This window comes from Panthera tigris, chromosome A1, assembly GCF_018350195.1.
Source record: "Panthera tigris isolate Pti1 chromosome A1, P.tigris_Pti1_mat1.1, whole genome shotgun sequence".
Taxonomy (NCBI): Eukaryota; Metazoa; Chordata; class Mammalia; order Carnivora; family Felidae; genus Panthera; species Panthera tigris.
Window position 1 is genome coordinate 109,396,626 of NC_056660.1, and position 23,238 is coordinate 109,419,863.

General features: G+C 41.3%; 1 protein-coding gene and 1 pseudogene across 2 annotated transcripts in view; one reads left to right on the forward strand and one right to left on the reverse strand.

The window, feature by feature from the left end:
- The first annotated feature begins 1,720 nt into the window (after positions 1-1,720).
- HSPA4 (heat shock protein family A (Hsp70) member 4) overlaps positions 1,721-23,238 on the forward strand; it is a 44,907-nt gene continuing 23,389 nt past the window's right edge. Inside the window, exons 1-5 of one of the 2 annotated variants that reach the window (XM_042983846.1) lie at positions 1,721-2,033; positions 14,825-14,882; positions 16,967-17,107; positions 18,959-19,081; positions 22,623-22,722. In XM_042983846.1, the coding sequence (XP_042839780.1) occupies positions 1,927-2,033; positions 14,825-14,882; positions 16,967-17,107; positions 18,959-19,081; positions 22,623-22,722 (529 nt within the window). In that variant the 5' untranslated portion in view covers positions 1,721-1,926. The remainder of the gene's footprint in view (positions 2,034-14,824; positions 14,883-16,966; positions 17,108-18,958; positions 19,082-22,622; positions 22,723-23,238) is intronic. The other variant, XM_042983852.1, reaches the window with a different exon arrangement.
- LOC102952828 lies at positions 8,908-12,440 on the reverse strand (annotated as a pseudogene).

A 23,238-nucleotide genomic window follows, 5' to 3' on the forward strand; every position in this document is an offset into this window, starting at 1 on the left:
CAACCTCCCACCCCAGGTAGCACCCAGTACTTGTTTTTATTTAAAAAAAATTTTTTAATGCTCATTTATTTTTGAGAGATAGAGAGACAGAGTGTGAGCTGGGGAAGGGGCAGAGAGAGAGGGAAACACAGAATCCGAAGCAGGCTCCAGGTTTCAAGCTGTCAACACAGAGCCCGACGCCAGGCTGGAAGCCACAGGCAGCGAGACCATGACGGGAGCCGAAGTCGGGCGCTCAACCGAGGGAGCCACCCAGGCGCTCCCACAGTACTAGTTTTTAAAGACAAAGCCTATTTGGTTTAGCCAAAACGTAAGAACTGTGCGGCAATTTGCAAGTGTAAAGGCAAACAATCTGGCCTTTGGGCATGGCTCCAGGAGACTGAGGTGTGCGTGTGTGTGTGGGGTGCAGATTTGAGAAAATGTACTTTCTTCTTGGCTCATTCATTAAATGGTCCAATTGTTCTAGCTTTGAGATTGAGATCTTCTACTCAGGCTAGGTTCCAACAATACAGAAATTCTTGTAGTTCTCAGCAACCCAGACTCTATTGCTGTTTTTGTTTTTTTGTTAACAACTTGAAAGCAGACTTTTGCTTTTCTGCAAAGTCCTAGTCTCCACCACTTTGTGCATAACAATTTCCACTTCCATCCCTTTTACTTTTTTTGGTTATCCTTGTGACCAGTTTTGGATTCAGGTTTGGGGGGGGGGCGGTTTGAAAGATTACACACTTAACACCCTTAAGGAAAAGACATGAAATAAATATTGACAAAAAAAATCACAACACATTACTGAAGACTTGGAGGTCCAGATTCCACTGCTGAGATCTCTTCAATCAATTCATCAGAAATGCTTATTGTACAGGGTTGGTTTCCGATGTCACGCTGGCTTCCCGTCCTCAATCTGATACACTGCGGAAATGAGGGGCTCTAAAGTGAGATTCCTTAGCCTCGACTAATCCTGTCATTTAGTAGCTGGTCTGAACGGACCTAGGTAGCGTGTCATTCATCCGTGTCCCTCGCATTTAGCTCAGGACAGGTGCTTGGGAATGTGCTGGAGATTTCAAGATTTAAGTCACGTAGGTTCCTACAGAATGGTGAGGCACGGCTGAGTGAAAAAACCACCGCGGTGGGACTAAGAGGATTCCTGCCCTTCGCCGGACAGGGCGCGGTCCTGGACTTCAACAGAGCCCCTGTCCAAGGCCCTGCTCAGGGCCGCATTTCAAGGGCGTCCGTGTCCTCTATCGACTGACCTACACCGAGGGGAGCAGAGAAGGCTCTCTGGATTTCGAAGATTAGTTTGCGCTCCCATTTGGGGGCGCAACACGTCCCACAACCGGAAGCTTCTTTGATAAAGAAAAACGGCGGAAGTAGACCAACGGCGCCTCCTCAGTATTTTGCCCCATGCCGGCCCTCCTACTTTCTTCTGGAAGGGGAGGTGCCCCAGTGCTCTTTGCCACCGTGGGGAGTCGCTGCGGCGGGTTCCGTGCGCAGTCGCAATTGGCTTCCCAAGCATCTTTCCGCCGCTCTGTCCCTTCCGAGGTTCTCGTGCCTGGACGTGACGTCCGCTTGTCGCAATTGGGGGCGGAACCTCAGAAGGAAAGGCGTCTGAGCCGGCGTCTCGCGAGAACATTCCTTTCCTTCGCAGTTCTCGCGCTACAGCTTTACTCTCGTCGCGACGAGATCTTTCGAGATCTTCTCCGCCCCCGCTACCGGCGCCCTCCTCTGCGGCCGCTGAGCCGGAGCCGGCCTGAGCAGCGCTCTCCGCTGCGGCTTCCTTCCCACATCTAGGCGCTCGCGAGGGCACCCTCCCGTCTCCCGCGAGTCCCCATCCCCTGGCCCACGCGGCTCGCTCTCCACGCGCCAGCCCCGCCGGGGTCCGTGTCCTGTTTCCCTGGCCGGACCTGGGCTCGAGCCCGAACTGTAGCCGGCGCCATGTCGGTGGTGGGCATAGACCTGGGCTTCCAGAGCTGCTACGTCGCTGTGGCCCGCGCCGGCGGCATCGAGACGATCGCTAACGAGTACAGCGACCGCTGCACGCCGTGAGTGTGGGCCGGTCCGGCCGCGTGCACGGAGAGGGGGTGGGTGGGAGGTAGCGCCTGCTCTGGTCGGAGACCTTCGCGCCTTGGGAAACGCGGGCCGGGGAATCACCTCCGTTTCGAACCGAGGCCCCGGTGGGTAAGGAACTCCCACTGGGTGTCAGGTCACAGTGGCCGCGGCTGGCCGTGAGTGTCTGCGCCAGCGGCGAGGCCTTTTTCCACTGGCCTGCCGGTTGAGCGAAGGCTGTGAGTGGGTACTCGTACCAGCGGAGGGTATGGGTAGGACCTGGAGGGGAGGCAGCCTTGGGATGTATGGTGGACCGAGTTCTTCCTTTAGAGGGCAGAGGCAGGCCCAGGGCGTAGTAGCTTATCTTGAGCCCGCCACAGAGTTCGGAGCTTGGCAAACAGCAGGCGCCTAATAAAAGTTAGCTGAATTATACGGGATCCGGTGTCTGCCGGCCGTCTGAAGATGGAGCGGCCAGAATCCCACGTGAGTGGGGGCGGGGCAGCACCCGGAAGAGAGGGAGCCGGGGCACCAGAGGCTCGGGCTCTGGTTGGAGCCGACAGCGGCCTGAAAGTACTTAAAATCAGTGTCTTCTTGATGCTTCTACATTCGCATTGGTTTTTCACTTCGTTTTAGTATATGGAACTATGTTGGGTCATTCTCTTTCATTCTGTGCGCATCCACACCTAACAGCGTTCCACTTTCACAGTTAATGCATTCCAACCAGGGTGTTGGCCGCAATTGTTAATGAATGACTCAGGGGTTCACTTTGACTTTTAGAATCTATAGTAAGTTATGGGACCAGTATAGACACAGCTCTAAAAAATCCTGACTCACTCAGGTCTTTCCTTGGTTAAAGAGCCTGCTTGTTGACCGTAGAGATACTTTTCAATCCATTGTTTTCTTCTGGGACAAAATCTTTTAAGAAGCCTATTATTTTCTAGGTTATCTTATTTGCCAGGTGGCCCTTCGAGGGCTTCTGTTCCAAGGCCGATTTTTCACCCTAACTTTTGTCACCTTTCAGCAGATTGGTAGCCAAACTAGATTGCTCTGTCCACTAGTCTGATCTTTGCTGCCCAGGGGCTCACACTTCCACCTGACCAGTTTCTGCCCCTTGTTTTATCTAGACCAGGCACTTGCCTGAAAACCCGTCCCAGGTGCTAAAATGTGGTTTGATAGCCCTTTCTCTATTTGTTCATAGTTTATAACAGCTTTATTGAGGTATAACCCACGTATGGTACAGTCAGCTCACTTAAAGTGTACAGTTTGATCGTTTTTAGTGTAGTCCCAAAACTGTGCCGTTTGTCCCCACAATCAATTTTAAAACATTTTCATCCCTCCAAAAAGAAATCCTGTATTCATTAGTTGTCAGACTCCTTCCTATTTTTACAGTTTTTAACAGTGGTTTTTATGTTTTAATTTGTCATTCCAGGAAAGATACCGTGTAGTTTTCTTCCCAAGGCATTGAAGTTTTTGTTTTTGACTATTTAAGCATCAGTTTTCTATTTGATACTGTCTTCTCTAGATCCAAGTTTTCTTCATTTGTAAAGATAGTGCACTGAGTCACATTTTTAACTTTTTGGTCCTTTCTTGCCTAGTTTTGAACATGATTTCTCTCCAGGGAGAATTCCTATATTGGAACAAATAGTGTTCCTGAATTTTCTTTCAGACTGTTATCTTAGGCTTTTTTTTTTTTTTTTTAATTTTTTTTAAATTAAAAAAAAAAAAAGACAACAGCTACAACAGTTTTACCATGAATTCCATTGTTTGGAATGAAAAGCGTTGCTTTAAGAAAAAAAAAAAAGATTAAACAAACTGAGGGCTGATGTGGTGTGGGTGGGGGGATGGGTTAAATGGGTGATGGGCATTAAGGGGGGCCCTTTTTGGTTTGAGCACTGGGTTAATGTGTAAGAGATGAATTCCTGGGTTCTACTCCTGAAGCCAAGACTATAGTGTATGTTAATGAAGTTGAGAATAAAAAAAACAAAGAAAAAAGATTAGTCTTTCCAAATTGGAATTAATTTTGCCTCAAAGACTAGGTGATGGGTGACCAGATACATCATGTAACTGTGATAAAATACTGTCTAGATACTTTTGAGCAATTGAAAAAAAATTTTTTTTTAAAGTTTATTTTTGAGAGAGAGAGAGAGAGTGCAAGCAGGGAGGGGCAGAGAGAGAAGGAGACACAGAATCCAAAGCAGGTTCCAGGCTCTGAACTGTCAGCACAGAGCCTGACACGGGGTTCGAACCACAAACTGTGAGATTGTGACCTGAGCCGAAGTTGGACGATTAACAGACTGAGCCACCCAGGCACCCCTTGAATGATTTTTTTTATATGTTTTCCCCATATTTTATATTTTCCAGGAACTTCTAGGGATATCATACGTTTTGAACTGGGATTTTGCTTAGCTTAAAGTTCTTTCTTGGTGTCCCAAAGTAGAAGGTGGGAGTGGAAAGGTTGATTTTTTTTTTTTTTTTTTTTATTATAGTAGTTATGGAAAAATGGATTTTTGTCTCAGGCACACAGAGAGTATGATGTAGGTTTGCTTTAATGTGATAGTGGAAATGAGATGCAATTTTTGGAGAGTTGGCTATTTTGGAATTACCTCATTTCAAATTGTAGGTGTAACAGTATTTGGAATCCGTTTTTGGAGGATCCAGTTGACTTTTGTCCAGAAGAGACTCTTGCTTTTCCGCCAAATACAGGCTTTCTAAATTAAAAAAAAAAAAAAAAATTTTTAACATTTATTCATTATTGAGAGACAGGGAGACAGAGCACCAGCATGGGAGGGGCAGAGAGAGGGGAAGACACAGAATCCGAAGCAGGCTTCAGGCTCCAAGCGGTCAGCACAGAACCTGACGTGGGGCTTGGACCCATGAGCAGTGAGATCATGACCTGAGCCAAAGTCGGACACCCAACTGACTGAGCCACCCAGGTGCCCCAGGTTTTCTAAATTTTAGGAAATATTGAGTTCCTCCTATATGTCAGCTATTGTGCTAAGCTCTGGAGGTACTCCGGACAAATAAATAGGATCCTGCCATCATGGGCATGGGTGATGGGGAAAAAAACAGATGCTAAACAAACAAGTCACTACTAACTGTGGTAAAGGTCTAGAAAGGAAAGTATAGAATATGATGATGAGGCCTGGGTGGGGACACCTAATTTAAATTGGATGTGTGGTGGGGATGGAAGATACTCTTAAAGAAGTGCAATGTAAGTTAGGCCCTGGAGGATGAGTAGAAATTTACATGGAGGTGGTGGGTGGGTGTAGGGAAGAGCTGATCCAGGAGCTGATCCAGAACAAGTGATGAAGACCTGAAGCATTTAAAAGAGCTTGGTACACTTGCCTGAGAAGATCATAACTACTCTTGAGCCGTTTGAGAGAATGTTGTGAGATAGATGGATTGGAGTGAGGCAGGACTTTGTAAATCATGTTAAAGGGTTTTTATTTAGGTGCAGTAGGAGTTGACAGATTTAAAATTTTAAAAGTATGATTGCCTTTTTTTTGTGGAGAATGGATTTATCTGAGAAGGGGAAGAGAAGAAGCAGGGTGTTACTTAGGTTATTGCAATATTATTCCATGGGGGAGTTGATGTTGCTCTCCACTAGTGTAGTATCATGCGGGGGGCAGTGTGGGTGGCTTTGAGATAAATTTTGGAGTTTTAAATTAGGAGCATCCAAGTTGATGTTGATCATAGGCTTTGGAATAAGATGAAAAGCTTATTTTTATATTTAGTGGGATTATTACAGTAGAAAGGGTACAACCTTAAAGCTCTGGAAAGAAAATGTTACTGGAGTGCCAAACATTACGAAAGAATTGGGCTATACTTTCCAAAAAGAACAGTGTATAGGATAGAAAAATGAATTACTTATGAAATAATTTCTTTGTGTGAATTGTTTATATGACCCTTTTTGTGGCCCTAGTTCCTAATAAAACATTAGAAATATTAGAAATTTGAAGAGACCAAATTGTCTATTATTAGCTGCCTTTGAGAGAGCAAAAGCTGAAAGTATGTATTTTCTGGTTAACTGGGAGATCAATAATTGATACTTGTGCGAGGAAAGTATTCCTATGAAGTTCTTGTTTTTGCATGTTATGTAGAGCTAATTATAACAGGTGGATCTTGGATCTTTTGGATTCAAAGAAAAGGCAAGTTATTTTGTTAACTAAAGTTCAGACTGCTTATCCCATTTACCCTCTTATGTTGAATTGCAGAAATCATGAAAATAGTTCCTTAGAATCACTAATGAGCTAAAATACAATTTTGTATTCAAAGTGGGTAGACTATTTGACAGGAACTTTATGCCATTAGGTTCTAAATTAAAAAAAAAAATTTTTTTTAATGTTTATTTTTGAGAGAAAGGAGCGAGTGGGGGAGGGGCAGAGGGAGACACAGAATCCGAAACAGGCACCAGGCTCTGAGCTGTCAGCACAGAGCCCAAGGTGGGGCTCGAACCCATGAATTGTGAGATCATGACCTGAGCCGAAGTCAGCACTTAACCAACTGAGCTACCCAGGCACCCCTGAATTGGGTTTTCTACATTAAAACATTTTTTTTTCTTGACTTAACAAGATACATGTTTGTTGTAACAAAAAAACACTATGGTGCTGAAGTTTCTTGTCCTTCTCATTATTTGTTATTTGTTGTGTATCCTTGTATACCTTTTTCCAGACTTCTATAAATATACATAGGGGAGTGGGTGTGTTTAAATAAATAGGATCATACTATATTTTGTAAAATTTCTACACATATATTTTAGACATCCATAGATAGGAATCTACTTTCTTAAATGTGTAATTATAAAAAAAAATTATTTATTTTGAGAGGGAGGGAGGGAGGGAGAGAGAGAGCGAGCGAGCGCACGCTAGTCGGGTAGGGGCAAAGAGAGGGGAGAGAGAATCCCAAGCAGTCTTTGTGCTCTGCGCTGAGCTGGACTTTGGGCTCAATGTAACCACCCTCAGATCAGGACCTGAGCTGAAATCAACAGTCGGACGCTCAACCAATTGACCTACCCAGGTGCTCCTGTACTTCTATTTCTGTTGGATAGAGTTCCAGATGTGAAATCGCTGGGGCATAGAATATGCAGTTGACGCTGTATATCAGTGTGGGGTTCAGGGGTGCTGACTTCTGTGCAGTCGAAAATCTGTATGTCAAAAAAGATTCCAATAACTTCACTACTAGTAGCCTACTGTTGACCAGAAGCCTTACTGATAACGTAAATGGTCGATTAACACTTAAATTTTGTATATATGTTCTATTTAAAGTAAGTTAGGCAAAGGAAAATCTTACTAAGATCATAGAGGAAATACATTTATACCACTGTATTGTATCAAAAAATCCATGCATAACTGGACCCACACATTTCAAACCTGTGTTCAGGGGTCAGCTGTATATGCTTAAAGTACTGCTGCCAGGATACTTTACACAAATATAAAGGATTAATTTGTAACAGGAAGATAAGTGATTTCTCTCACTGGAATTGTGTGGATTGTAATGAGTTAAAACTACGCAAAGTTTTTAAGATAAAGCCAGACACAGTAAATATTGCCAAGTATTTTCTAGTATTGCTGTTACTACCTTTTTGTATTTTTTTAATTAATCCTATTCATTAGTGGATTATGTTAGGATAATAAAATGAAGCTATTGAAGTTTGCCTTAAGGGTTCATAATTTGCAGCTTTTAATGTGCAAATCTTAATGCCTCAAGAATTTGCTGTGCTGGGGGCTCCTGGGTAGCTCAGTAGGTTACTTGTCTGACTCTTGATCTTGCTCAGGTCTTTATCTCAGGCTCATGAGGTTAAGCTCCACTTTGGGCTTCACACTGGGTGTGGACTTTACTTAAAAAAGAAAAGGGGTGCCTGGGTGGCTCAGTTGGTTGACTCTTCGACTTCAGCTCAGGTCATAATCTTGCTCAGGTCATGATCTCATGGTGAGTTTGAGCCCCGTATCGGGCTCTCTCTCAGCACAAAGCCTCCTTCGGATCCTCTGTCCTTCCTCTCTGCTCCTCCCCTGCTTGAGTTTTCTCTGTCTCTGTCTCTCTCTCTCTCTCTCTCTCTTTCTCTTTCTCTTTCAAAAATAAACTTTAAAAAATACATTAAGAAAAAGAATTTGATGTGCTTTGAGAGTAGTGTATCGTTTAAGTATGAGCTGTTTGGTCTGTTAGATGTTAATTTTGGAGGTACTTCCTAGTTCAGGGGTAAGAGGATAAGCAGTAGCAGAGGATAGAAGGATAGTAGCAGAGGGTAGATAAGTAAGCAGAGGATAGTCTGATTAATCTCTTCCATGATGCTTTTGCTTAAATCTATCATTTGATAGTCTGAAGACTATTATGGATTCTGTTGATAAATTCATTTTCTCATATTGGTTAAGAAAGCGAATTAGAGCAACAGCTGTTTTAATATCCTGAGCAGTTCTACACATTCTTATAAACATGAAACTGCCTTTTAAGGATCTGTGTTGATTGCAGCTGTTCATAACATCCCATTAGAATGTGCATAAATATTTGGTCAGTAGTGTTTCTTACCCAGGAAGGGGAGAATGATGTTATTCTCTGGCCTAAAAAAAGACGGTTATTTCTAGGACTTAACTATTAGAACAGGGGAGTCTTGAACTTAATTTGAATTAATTTCATGTAAAGCAACCTGTAATTGGGAGTGGAGGAAAAGTAATGTCAGTCAAGTAGCCAAGTCTCTGTTTTTAGTAGCATTGACTTGGAGTTGTGTGGCATAGAGAGGAAGTACAAGATAAAGATTCCTGCTGCCTAGAGGTGTAACCATTCTAGGTGGAAACACGAATGAGATAAAGCAGTAGTAAATAGCATAAGAGAGTAAGAACAGTTGTGGACAGGTTATTAAGTACAGACTTAAGCTATCAATGCAGAGGAGAGGTTGCATGCCTGGGGGATGGAGTGATGAGGAAAGGCAGGGATGGGGCTTGAGCACATAGGATTAAAACACATGGAGGAAAGGATTGGGATGGTCTAAGTGAAGGTTTAGAAGTGGGAATAAATTTAAGGGTTTTGGTAGGCAGTATGAGAAGCAGATATATATGGGACTTGGAGCCTGGTGGTACGGATTTTGAATCTTAGATGCTGATATTTACCAGTTATGTTTCAGGGCGCACTAACTTCTTTTATAAAATTGGGTCAATAATAGTTCTTTTCTCCGAGTACCTGGGAAAATCAAGTGCAGAGTGCTCAGTACACTGCCTGGCATATGAAAGGTGTGGGAGCTTGACCTTTTCGGCTGAAGGAGAGGCTTCTTGCCATAGATAAAGATTGGGTGCAGGCTCTGTGCAAATTTTGGAAGTTCCTGGTTGAGTGGGGAGTGGTAGATATGTTTCTTTTTAATAGCTTGTTCTATCCTTGTTCCATGTAAAAATCCTAGTGGGGTGATTCGGCCCCTGAATGTTGTTCAGATGGTGTGTTGAGGAGAAACAAACTGAATTTCAGCTTATGTGTTTTTAGGACCTATTATATTTATTAGAATTCCGTAGGAGTATTTAATTAAATGCTAATAGTGGCCATTCCTGGTGGGGATGGTGGTTGTGGATTTACAGATGTTTATTTTCTTTGCTGTACTTTGTTTTCTAATTTTCTGCAATAAGCTTACACTAATTAGAAAGTACTGGACTAGGTTCTCGAACAGGCCCTAATATTTGACTTAGTCTCTTGGGGCTTTCTTCACATGTGAATATTAGGTTACTTGGCATAAGCTTTTATTTTTAAAATCCTTCGATTTGTGCTGTTTGGCATATTGACCCCCATTCATTTGTTCTTTTTGAATGGAAGTAGGGCTTTTTATTCCTCCTAGGTAGATGATTTTGAAGATGGCTGACTGGATTTTAATGGATAGCTTGAGAAGGTGAAGCAGAACTTTTATAGCAAATTAGTTTGTATATTTTTAAATGAAACTCAAAGCAGGGCTTCACTGGAGCTATAATAATAGCTAATATTATTTATAATGTACCATTCTCTGATATAAGCCCTTTAAAAGTGGATCACCACATTTAATCTTGGTAACAGGTATGAGGTAGGTGCTGTAATTTTCCCCATTTTATTCATTTTTTTTCCGATCTGCATTCTAATCCCAGGTTTATTCAACCCATTCCTTTCACTCTGCACAGTAAAGTATAAACACCACAGTGCCCCAAATGCTACAAGTTATAAAACTCAAAAACAAAATTTACAGTACTGACTGTATAATAAAAGCCAAAAAGTACTGTACATATTGCCAAGGTAACCTGCAAAAGACCCCCCCATGAATAACAGCTGCAATAGAGGGGTCCGTGCAGTTATGACTCTGCAGAGCTGGCTCTCAACTTGTTCACCAATTTCAGAGAGAAATGCAGACCTGGGATGTGGGTGTGTGTGCATGAGTACATGTAAAAATAGAACCATTTTCGGGAACTAACACGGAGTGTTTGACCCTAGACATTGGAAGAGGACTGGAGCAGGGGAGCAGGGCCAGGCTAGTGGGAACAGCAGCTGCTCAAAAGTGCGTTCCTTCCTGAGAGATCCTGCAGACCAGTAAGCAAGGGCATGACCAGGCCACCAGATTAGACCTCCGTCATTTGTGGAAATGAAAATCATACCCCCAGGCTGGGGCCGCACTGCTACCCTGCTTGTCCTTGATGGCTTTGCCACTAAAGTGACTCTCTCATGAGCTCCTGAAAACTGGAGAGCATCTTTATGGGCACAACCCCAAACCAGTAATACTCCTGCAACTGGAACTCTGCTGTCAGAGGAAATGTCTCAGTTGCTTTTGTTTGGGCCAACCTTGAATAAGGAATTTCTTTGCTCCCTACCAATCCTGTTTTGCTTAGAAAAGTGACAGAACTGAAGTGGATGGGATAGAAGTCACGGCGCAGAGGTTCGGTGGCCCTATTTATCGGGAGGAGTTGGAGCTGGAGCAGCTCCTGTGGCCACAGCAGCCACCAGGGGGGTGACATCCCCGACACATGGGGAGGCCTGCGCCTCAGGGAACTCTGTCTTTTTATCTGTGGGGGTGACTGGCACCACATGGTCGGGGGTGGCTGCATTCTTCTGGGAGGGCTGAATCACCTGGGGGCGGCCTAGGCCAGGGAGCCAGCACAGCTGTGCCAGTGATCTCTTGACCATTGATTTGTCCTTTGTCCAACACCTCATTCATCTGGATTCTCAGACTCCATAGACGCTTAGCCTGTAGACAGATGGGGGTGCATCCTAGAAAGGATGTAGAGGTTGTAGAAACAAGCACGTTAATCATTTAAGTTTTCCCAGAGGTGGACAATGTCTCCATGATGTGGTCCGTGCTCACGTTCCTAGTGAGCCTTCTGATGTGCACTTGGGTTGGTTTAGGGGAAGGACTCTGCTTTTTCCTTTCCTTTTCACCTCTTTTGGGTGGTTTGGATTTCAAGTGGGAGCACCGTCTATTGTGTCCATGCCTAGGACTCTGTGAGCCAGAGGAGCTGCTGGAGCTGGAGCTGCAGGGCACGCTGGAACTTCCCCAGCAGCTAGATGCTAAAGAGGAGCAAGGGCCTCTGCTCACACCTGTGCTGGTGGTAGAGCTGGACCACGACCTGGTATTGGTGCCACCAGAGGAAGCATGGAAGCACTGCATCTCTTCCAAGCTTTATTCCTGCGGTGATCATTCTCGCTAGACTACTTGGTGGCCCCTTTATCTTTAGAATGATCCTGGGACTTCTCGGCAGAGTGATCTTTGCTTTTGGTAGGAGAAGGAGCCGTCTTCTGCCATAGTGACCTTCTCCTGCTCTCCTCAGCTGTTAAGGCTGATGCCCTAACTTCCCCATTTTGGAGACGAGCAGATAGAATTTCAGAGATATTAAGCGGCAGAGAGGTCATGCAGCTAGAACGGCCGAGAAGGGATTTGGACAGATCCATAATGATTATACGGATTCTAGAGTCTGAACTCTTCTTACTGTGCTTGTATTCAAACCAATAAAGTTGATGGCAAGGTGGAAAACCTAAGGATTTCTTTCTTTAGTGCAATGGGCTTACTATTAAAGAACTTTGTGGAGTGTAATTTGCTTTGTAGTGATAGGATATTGATGATTTTCTATGATATGCTAAGGAAAATGTGGACTTTCCACATACTTGCAGGAGTTATGCCTTGTTTGAGGTGTTAGTGCTGTATCATGTGGTGAAGATTGACATTCCAGTAGTGACATTTGATTGTTCTGTAAGAAGTTGTAACAGTAGTGTGTGTATGTATGAGCCAAAAAAGGATGAATACAGCTGACTCTTGAACAGTTTTAGGGGTTAGGGGTGACAATCCTTTGCATAGTCAAAAATCTCCTTGTAACTTGACTAATCAAAAACTTAACTATTAATAGTCTACTGTTGATTGGCAGCATTACTGAAGAACAGTCAACACATTTTACGCATTATATGTCTTATATTCTGTATCTTAGAACAAAGTAAGCTAGAGAAAAGAATTGTCAGTAAGAAAATAATGAGAAAATACATTTATAGTACTGTACTGTATCACAAAATACCCAAAGTTCAAACCATTGTTGTTCAAGGGTCAACTGTAATTTGAACTGAAACCAACTTTTATTTAGCTTTTCAAGATGTGCAAAACAGTTTTTTTTCTTTAATTTTTTTTAACCTTTATTTACTTTTGAAAGAGAGAGAGAGAGACCAAGCACAAGCAGAGGAGGGGCAGAGAGAGAGGGAGACACAGAATCCAAAGCAGGCTCCAGGCTCTGAGTTGTCAGCATAGAGCCCTATGCGGGGCTTGAACCCACAAACTGTGAGATCATGACCTGAGGCCAAGTTGGACGCTTAACTGACTGAGCCACCCAGGCGCCCCAAAAATTTTAGATCCCTGCCTCAAACCACATACAAGAAAAATTCCTGATTAGTCAAATATTTAAAGGTTTATAAGTTAAATTTCAAAATAAAACCATATATTTACTGTTAAAGCAGATGTAGATTTTAAAAGTAGGTAAAAATGTTAACTGACTTCGAGAACATTACCTACGGCAGCTCTGTGTAATAGAACATTTTTTGAGGTGGAGGTGTTCTGTATTGCATAGCCCAAAGTCCAGCAAGTTTTAACCCAATTCTGGTAAGTTTTAAGAGGTAGAAATAAGATTAAGTTTTACTTGAAGGACATTGGGAAGGATTCACAGACAGAGTGGGTGATGCTTCTGGAGAATGAGTGAGATGCATATAGAAGGGCCAAGGCATTTCAGGTGGCAAAAGTGGTATGAGCAAAGCAGAAGGATTGGATGACTAACTTGTGTTGGGTCACTTTGCCTGAGATGCAGGTGGAAAATGGGGTTGGGGTTGGGTTGGTGAGAGGTCTTAAGTTCCACAGTTAAGGAACCTGGGCTTTATTTGTTGGTTATTGATTTTGTTTGGAAGGTAATCATAAGCAAGACCACTTCAGAGTTCTCCAGGTAGAAGAGAAAATTAACCTTCAACAGGATATATAATGAAGTTGAGAAAATTAATGTTTTTTATTGTAAGACCCAGCGCTTGTTTTGAGGAGATGAAGGTTTGAAGAAAGGGCTGCAGGAAACAATGGAAGATAAATAATGTTGCCCTATAATTATGTTGGGATTGAGGTGTTGGTGTGATACACCTTAGAAATTCAGCTCTGGTGACATTTAGAAAAGATGTGAGTTTACCATTGTTAGGCTTAGGCTAGAAGGCCTTTTTGGAGTGGAGAGGGTGAATGGAGTGGATAAGATTATAATTAGCATTTTCTGAAGGGCAATATGGGCTGTGATAGAGATATTTATGTAGTAATGAGGACATTTAAAAAGAAATTTTAGTGGCTAGTGTTATATATATGCAGAAAAGCTAAGCTTGTTTCTAGGAGGCTACATTCAGCACATTCTAGTCCTGCAGAGTTTAGAGTTCAGAGCATATTGGAGGAGATCCTAGGCTATGCCATACTCCTACAGGGCACAGCTACCTTCAACTGCTCTGGGAGATCGGTTCACAGGGGTTCTTAACCTATAGGGTGGAAAGGGCCACCGAGGCACAGAAAGGCCCAGCCTCCTGGCAGATTGCACAGGGCTAGTAAGTTTATTAAAGTAAAAGAATTCTCAATAGATCATTTAATATAGTCAGATTTGGACCAAGGCAATATGACTCCAGAGCTTAGTTACTCTAAATTGGAAGAACTAGGGGTCTAGGGCAGATAGAGAGAGTCCAAGGTAGGGTGTAAGGTATGGAGAAATGATCTAGAGTCTCACTTCATTGCTTTTAAGTTGTGTGACCCCGGATAAGTTTACTTCACCTTTTTGGACTCAGTTTCTTTTCCTATAAAAGAGGGATAAGATGGAACTCTTGAGAATTTAATGAGGTAATAAATGTAAACAGTTTGTATAATCATTGTTACTAAAGTTAACTTTTACTATATATAGGAGGACAGAAGTTCTCCAGGTTTATAGACTATTTGGTGAGGTTGTAAGCTGTTTGAAAAGGCAAGATGTATTAGTAAGGGGGTACATTATTTTGTGTTGGCATTTTGAGCCCCAGACTTGAAGAATAAGAGAATAGTGGAGATGGGCTGGTCCACCTCTTGGTAGTATTGTGAGACAGATGGTTATCTCATCAGATTTGTGCTTCAAAGTCTAAATGACAGGACTCCAGATGCCGCCCATTCTCATGGATAGTTGTACTCAATGGAGAGGGCAAAATCAGATTTATTGTGTGCTTTTACAAATGTGGCTTTTTAACCTCACACTCAGAAAACTTGCCTGCTCTGGTGATGTAATCCTGCCTGGATGTAATGTTGCAGTAAGGTTTGATGCTTAAATGTTTTTTCTTCTAGGGCTTGCATTTCTTTTGGTCCTAAGAATCGTTCAATTGGAGCAGCAGCTAAAAGCCAGGTAGAGTTTTTTTTTTTTTTTTTTTTTTTTTTTTTTTTTTCCTAAAATGACTGACTTCTCTGTTTTGTCCATCTTTTCATTCAGCAGTTATTGGAGTGCCCTTTACGTGCCTAGTATGGCAGTCCCTAAGTGGACAGCTGAGAAAGACAGGTCTGATCTTAGTCTCCTGTGCTTGAGTGAGAAGCAAATAGCTTTTTAAAATGACATAAACGGTATAATCTGTTTAATGTAAGCTACTAGGAGGTATTTTGCCCAGATCTTGTTTAAGCAAAGCTCACTTATTCCCATTTATTTTACGTGTTCCTTAAAGTCTGTCTTTTTGGGTCTTCATCTTACTCCTGCTTAGAGTCATTGTTGTTTGTAGACTTGATCTTGTTAATCAAGGTTCTTAAAGAAGGAAAGCATACTTGTAGAAGCACACTTGACATTAGTTTACTTTACTTTATTAGTTTACTTTACACCTGATATTCTTTGTTGGTTTCTGAGTAACCAGAGTGTCAGAACTCCCAGGAGTTCTGTGTTTGAGGGCCTGAAATGACTGTAAAAGAGTTGCATATTTGATCTTTTTTCTGGTTCAGCCTGGAGCACCCTGTCTTTTTTCTGGACTGGGCAGGGCTTCCGATTTAACAGCCCCTGGCTGGCTTAGTCGGAAGACCATGCAACTCTTGATCTTGGGGTCTTGAGTTTGCGTGCCATGTTGAGTGTAGAGGTTACTAAAAAACAAAACAAAACAAAACAAAAACAACAACAACAACAACAAAAGCCTGAGACAATGGAAATGGTGCTTAGCCAATAGATTTTTAGTCACATATTTAGTCACATTGGGTGTTTTATAATCTGATTTTCCAAAAGTTGAATATATGTTAGGAAGCAGTAGATAGCAAGTAGAGAACTAGTTTGGGATGTATTGCCATCTGAAATTCCAGTGAGTTCTTTTGTTTTGAAACTTGCTTTCATTATTGAGAATAGTTAACTTGTACTCAACTGCCTGTCTACTTCTAGGATGACATAGTTATTGTGATACTGAGTTTCTGCTTGGCAGCCTACTGAAGTAGGGCCTGGTTTTGGAGGCCTCGTATTGTTTTGTAAAAGGACTTCTGTCTGCCTTTTAACATAGCTGACAAGAGGAGCTCTGCGGTTCTTACAAAAGTAAAAGAAATTTGGAAGTGAAACATAGTATCGTTATCCAGAAATCTCTGTTAGTATCTTAATGTATAACCTTTTTTGCTTTCTAAGGGTTTTTAAATGATTCCTTCACTCTAAAAGTGAGATCATACCATATAGACACTTACTTCCAACTTTCTAAAATAATGTTACCCACTGTATATGGATACATTTTATTTTTTTAACCCATTGTCCTGTTAATTGACCATGCAGTTTCCAGTTTTCTCCTATTATGAATAATACTTGGTCATTGTCTTGCATTTATTTTTGTGTACTTAATGTTATCTTTTTTTTGTAATCTTAAGTTTCTTTCACTAGAATTTCTGAATTGATATTGCCAAATTGACTCCTGAAAAGTTTGAATCACAGACTATGGTAATTTTTAAAAATTAAAGGTCATTTTATGTAAATGTTGATTAGAAGTTTAAGAATCACAGATCCCTTTGTACATGTCTTCATGGAGAAGTAGGACAAGCTGGGCTCTAGTGCCATCCCTGCCACTATGGTCTGTACAGGTCCCTTATTCCTCACTTCACATGTGAGCAGATCATACAGAAAGGTGTAATGCTGAAGAAAATGGAACTCAGAAGGAAACTTTGTGGAGTTAAAATGTTGCTAATTGAGTCTGAGGCTGCTGAATTTTATTTTCAAACTGTATTTTGAGAGAGAGCACAGCACACATTAGTGCGAGCAGAGGAGGGGCAAAGAGAGATGAGAGAGAATCCCAAGCGGTCTCCAAACTGTTAGCACACAGCCTTATGTGGGGCTCGATCCCATGAACTGTGAGATCATGACCTGAGCTGAAATCAAGAGTCAGGCTCTTAACTGACGGAGACACCCTGGTATCCCTGAATTTTTTTTTTTTTAATTTAATTGCTCCTAGTCTTTTTACGTTTTGACTCTGATATTCCTTCTCTTAGGTGATCTCCAATGCAAAGAACACAGTCCAGGGGTTTAAAAGATTCCATGGCCGAGCATTCTCTGATCCGTTTGTGGAGGCAGAAAAATCTAACCTTGCCTATGATATTGTGCAGCTGCCCACTGGATTAACGGGGATAAAGGTAAGGTTCTCAAAGTGATGCCTTATGAATACAGTGTTTTATTTGTATCTTTTATTCTGAGTTCAAGTTGTAGTGAAAACATTAACAAATGTTTAGGAGAAGCTTTTGCTAGTAAAGACCATTTGGCATTTTTTGAATGACCTGGAATTTGATTGGGAGTGATAGGTGGCACTGTTACTATGGGTTGGACTGATGGGTGGTAGTGGTTTGAAGTTAACACTGCCATTGCTGCTTGTCTTGTTTACTGATGGAGCAGTCTTTCCAGTGTGATTTTAGTGAATGACTTTCTGCAATACCAGCAAAGAAATTTACACTTTAAAGTCACTAATGAAATGTATGGTCATACTCTTGACAATAGGACTTAGATTGGAAAGAGGTATTGTTCTTTTAGGGAAAAGGGAGATTAGTTTTTGGTATCTCTGTGACATCCAGAAGACTCTGAAGTATTAAGTGAGCTGATCATACAAAAGAGGTGAGAGGCTCAGGGATGGATAGGATGGGCACACTCTTCCCTCTACTCAGAGGTGGTGAGAGGAATCCAGAAGGGTGGATTGAGCTTTCTAGGCAACTCAGTTTAGCAAGAGGAGATTTGGTGTTTGAGACACCCCAGTTGGAGAAATCATGGTCACAGGAATAGGCTCAAATGTAAGAGATGATGAGGATGATAAGAAAAAGGTAGTCAGTTGTGCTGTTGTAGCTGAGAATTAGGTTGAATTTGGAAGTGAAGAATTCTGATAACCAAAGACTAATCTTAGGACATCTGTGGCAATAATCTCAGAACAGTTTGAATGGGCTGGTAGTGGATAAATCTGGAGCACAGGGGAGGGGAAAAAGGGAAAAAAAGGAGGTGAATAAATGGAGGGTGCTTATAGTTAGGAAAGAAATAGGGATAGGTATTGGCACATTGGTAATAAATGTTGTAAGAGCCAAAGGAGGAGGAGACTAGGGAAAAGACCCAGGGGACAAGTGGATCCAAGTACAAGAGTGGAGGAATTGACTAAGAAGCAAATGGGGAAGAAGAGGCAGCTTAGAAAGAGGCTTATGGGGAGGGAGGGGTACTTTCCCATCTTCATATGCAATAAAGTGAGATACTCCTAGATGGTGAGCCAGAATATATGAGGAGTGGGTTGGGGAGTGAAGAGGTAAGGAGAAGGTGGGGTGCGGGTTCACTTGGAGCAGTGGAAAGAAGAGAGGTCTGTTTTGTGGTATGGATTGTATTTGGGGAAATATGGGCCTGTGGGATGGGCCTTATCCCAGGCAGTCTTTCGGCTTTTAAAGTTTGCAAATCTTATCCAAGTTGCACATTTTTTGCAGTGTAGCGTATCTTGAATTAAATGAATAAATTCTTTAAATGCTTTAATTCAGAAGTACTTATGGGGGTCAGGTCTGTCCTGGGTGTTGGCTATAGCAGTGAACAAATGGGACAAAAACTGTGTCCTCCAGTTAGATTGGATCCTAATTTTGGAAATGACCATAAAGTCACCACAGTAAACAAAGTAAAAACACGTATTAGTCCATGTGGCAAGAGTTTCCACCACCAGACCCCTTTATAGATGTGCAGTGTGGGTCATGTGATTTATACCAGTTTACGTGTGCACAGGTAATTGTCTTAGGTTTTGTTGGTGGTCACTGCATATTGTTTATGTAATGGTACTTGTCTGCAGGTATTCATGTTTGACAAGCATGTTAAAAAGCTAAAAGTGACTTTAGTTATTTTTGCTTCCCTAAATAGTGTTTTGTTCCCTCTTGAGATAATGTTTCATTGATGATGTGTTAGATATTGCTCATTTTAAGGCTTTTAGGACATGAGAAACTTTAATAAGCCTAGATCCTTTTGTTGTTTTATTGCAGGTAAAATATATGGAGGAAGAGCGAAATTTTACTACAGAGCAAGTGACTGCCATGCTTTTGTCCAAATTGAAGGAGACAGCAGAAAGTGTTCTTAAGAAGCCTGTTGTGGACTGTGTTGTTTCGGTGAGTTTGATCCCTTTGTTTTACTGGGGACTTGAGTGAAGAAGCACAGAAAAGAAACTTGGTAATTGCAAATAAAATTGCTTTTTGCCTTAGGTTGTGATTATTTTAAGAATTTATCAAACTAGGCTACATTTTCTTGATGTTCTTTTCTGTCACATAGTTTTTATTCAGGTCTTCTCTATTCTTCTTCTTCTTCTTTTTTTTTTTTTTCTATTCTTATTTGAAGGCTTATCTCAAAGCCCACTTCCTCCTGGATTCCTTTTAGCATACAGCACAGTGCCTGGCACACAATAGCTACTCATTTGTTGAATTAGTTGAATACTCTCAGTTATGTTGTCATTTTCTTCATTTCCATTTCGGTATTTTTGCTATTTTGATCTTGTCTTTTCCATATCCCTCTTAGGATGGCAGCCTGGCTCTGTGTAGCTTTGTGCTTGTAGGACAGTGGAGTCCTTAGGAACTGTTGGATTTGGGTGGATGTCTTGGCTTTGCAACTGAATCTCCTTACTCTGCATTTGTTATCTTGGTATCTTAGCTCTGTAGCCTCTTTTGTCTTCATGCTGGTGTATTGGTCCACAAAGCAAGGACTCTCTTGGGTGACTGTTTTGTCCTGCAGTCTGTTGTCTGGTAGATTCCTTGGTTCTTAGCTATCTAGTAAAGTAGAACTGACATTCGTCAGGAACAAATAGATTATTGTTGTGTGCCATATTTTGGAGATGCAAAGAATAAAAGTGCTTCTTCTCATAAGAGCTCAGATTCAGTCCAGGCACTGTGTTTGTGTTTCCTAGATGCTTTCTGCCTTTCACTAACTGTTGTATTTTCACATTTGTCCCTGTTTCCCCCACCTAGTGCCCTAACTTTGGTCTTGAGATATGGTCAGTGTAGAAGTGAAATTTATGTACGGTGGCAGAATGCCTGAGTGGCTTTTCCAGCTTTTGAGATCAAGTTAAGAGGTGATGTATTAAGTCATGTGTTAGGGGTCCTCTAGACTACACTGAGTTTCAGTGACTTGCCAGGAGAATTTGTAGAACTTACCACATAGCCATACTCAAGCATAGATTTATTACAGTGAAAAGATAACAAAGCACAATCAACAGAGGGAAAAGTACATGGGCATTGTGTGGAGGAAACCAGGTACAGACTTCCAAGAGTCCACTTGCAAGGTTCTTGATGTGCTTGATTCTTCCAGCAACATGTTTTGTTAACATGTGACATACTCAACACTAGGGAAGTTCTGCCTGAACTTAGGAGTTGCGGATTTCTAACTGGAGGTCAGTTATGTAGGTAGTACCTTGTGCCTAACCTGTACCAAAGTTCTAGACCCCCAGAAGGAAGGTAACTATTTAGCATAAATAATGTTGTATAAGCAGTTTAGGTGTAGTGAGCCACTCTTGTTATTTAGGGAGATTTTTCTTTGAATTTAGTGACCTGTTTCTCAGTTAAGTTACTCTGTGCCAGGATAGCGCTAACCTTTTCATCAGGCCTTTCTAAGGCCTTTCAAAGACAGCAGTCTTTGGCCCCTCTGTGAACCCTTCTGCACAGGTACTGCCCCAGCTCTTGGTATCATGTTATATCTAATAGCTATATAAATAGAGCCTGGGTGTATTTTGCTTTATTTATCAATTGATTATTGTTAAAACATAAACTTTAATTTTTTGGAAAAGTAATAGTAGCCCCATTGTTCAGAAATCAAATTGGCCCTTCTGCACCCTCTGCTTACCTAGTAGGAAGTTTTTTCTTCCCAGGTGTTACGAGTTTTATTACTTGGTTACAGATCTTTCCAGAGGTTTTTGTGTACCCAAGTAAATACGTATATATCCTTTTTCTTAAAATGTTTATTTTGAGAGAGCACAAGTTGGGGAGAGGGGCAGAGGGAGAGAGAGAGAGAATCCCAAGCAAGCTCCATGTTCATCATGGAACCCGAAACGGGGGTCAGTCCCACAATCCTGGGATCCTGACATGAGTCGACATCAAGAGTCAGACCCAACTGACTGAGCCACCCAGGCGCCCTTGTATATATCTTTTTTTACTTTCATTTTTCTCCCCCCCCACCCCCTTAAAAAAAATTTTTTTTTGATGTTTATTTGTTTTTGAGAGAGAGACAGTGTGAGCAGAGAGGAACAGAGAGAAAGGGAGACACAGAATCTGAAGCAGACTCCAGGCTCTGAGGTATCAGCACAGAGCCTGATGTGGGGCTTGAACTCAACAGAGTGTGAGATCATGACCTCAGCCAAGAGCAAGAGTCAGATGCCTAATTGACTGAGCCACCCAGGCACATCCAGGTTTTTTTTTAATTGTAAAGAATTTTAAAAAAAGTTACATTGTAGTGAGTAAATTTGAACAGATAGATATTTTTCATGTGTGATGTTTGTTTCTAGGGCTAAATTCCTAGAAGTAAAATTGTTACGACAGAGAGTTTCTCTGTATTTGTAATTTCAACAGCTGTTGTTTCATTGCCCTTTAAAGAATTTTACTAATTTAAACTTCTACCAGTAGTGTGTGATAGAGCTTGTTTGACCACAGCTTCACCAGAAGAGTTATTGGTGAATCAGCTAATTCCATAATAGTTGAATAATGTATGTAATTTTAATGTTTTACTCTTTAGGTGAAGTTGAGAACATTTTTCAATTTAAGAGCCCTTTTGTATTTCCTTTTCTGTAAAACATTCTTATCTTTTGCTCATTTTAAGTTTATGGTCTACATATTGATTTGTAGTTCTTCATATGATAGATGAGCTCTACCCTTTTATAATATGACTTGCAAATATTTTTCCCCATTTGGTCATTAGAATTTTTATGAGTCAAATAGGTTAATCTTTAAAACATTTTTTTTTTTTACTTCTAGTTGGCATGCTGTGTTACATTAGTTTCAGTTGTAAAACTTAGTGATTTGATAAGTTTATACATCATGCTATGTTCACCACAAGTATAGCTACCATCTGTCCTCCTGCATTGCTATTCAAACATAATATTTTCTTTCTCTTTTTTTCCTACTATATTTTGTGTTTTAGTTAGAGAATTTCTTACTCTAATGGTAAAAATTCCCTTTCCTTCTAGTACTTTTTTTTTTTTTAACTGTTAAATCTTTGAAATATATTATTAGGTGTGCAGTAAGGATGCAACTTGATTTTTTTCTTTCTGTATGACTATCCATTTGTTCTAACAGTACTTACTGAATATTCGAACTTTACTGGTTTGAAATACTTCCTTGATCATATACAGAAAAAATCACTGTACGTATTTGAGGGCATTTCTGGATTTTACTGTTTGTCTATTTGTTTTTTATTTATTTCTTTTGAGAGAGAACAAAGGTGAGCTGAGGAGGGGCAGAAGGAGGGAAAGAGAGAGAATCCCAAGTAGGCTCTGCCCAGTGCAGGACTTGAGCCCAGGTACTGTGAGATGATGACCTGAGCTGAAATCAAGAGTCTGGAAGCTTAACTGACTCAGCCACCCAGACACCCCACGATTGTACTGTTTTTTTTGGCAGGTGTATTTTAAATGAGGACTCTCTCATATAGTAAACTGGCACATTTTTTTTGTAGGTTCCTTGTTTCTATACCGATGCAGAAAGACGATCAGTGATGGATGCAACACAAATTGCTGGTCTTAATTGCTTACGATTAATGAATGAAACTACTGCAGGTAACAGGGACTGTTAACATTCTTGACTTGCTGAATCTGGATGGTTCTGCAATCTTAAAACCCTGGGGTTTCTTGTTCTTCATTTTGCTTGGAGCACTTACTACCTGTGTGCCACAGTATTTTTGGTTACTGTGTCACGCATGAAGAATTCATCTGACTGGTGCTTTTTCTTTATCTGCCTAGCACTAACTTTGATATTTAATCACGTTTGTTTGGAAGGCTAGCAGATATTGTGTGTTCAGAGCAGTGCCTAGATTCAAAATCGACCTTTTCTCCACTTCTATTATGAGGTGTAAAGCAGCATCCAGAAGGAGATAACGTGGAAATGTTGAGATGGCACAAAGGTAGAAGAAATCCCAGAAAATATGTTTGGAAAACTGGGGGAAGTGGTTTGGGAAAAATTGGCAAAGTCATTGGAATTGGAAATTGGAAACATTAAGGAAGTCTAAGGGAATGTCAGCATTTTATTCTTTGAAGTTCATGTTCCTCATGAATAAATTATACAAAGTATATGAA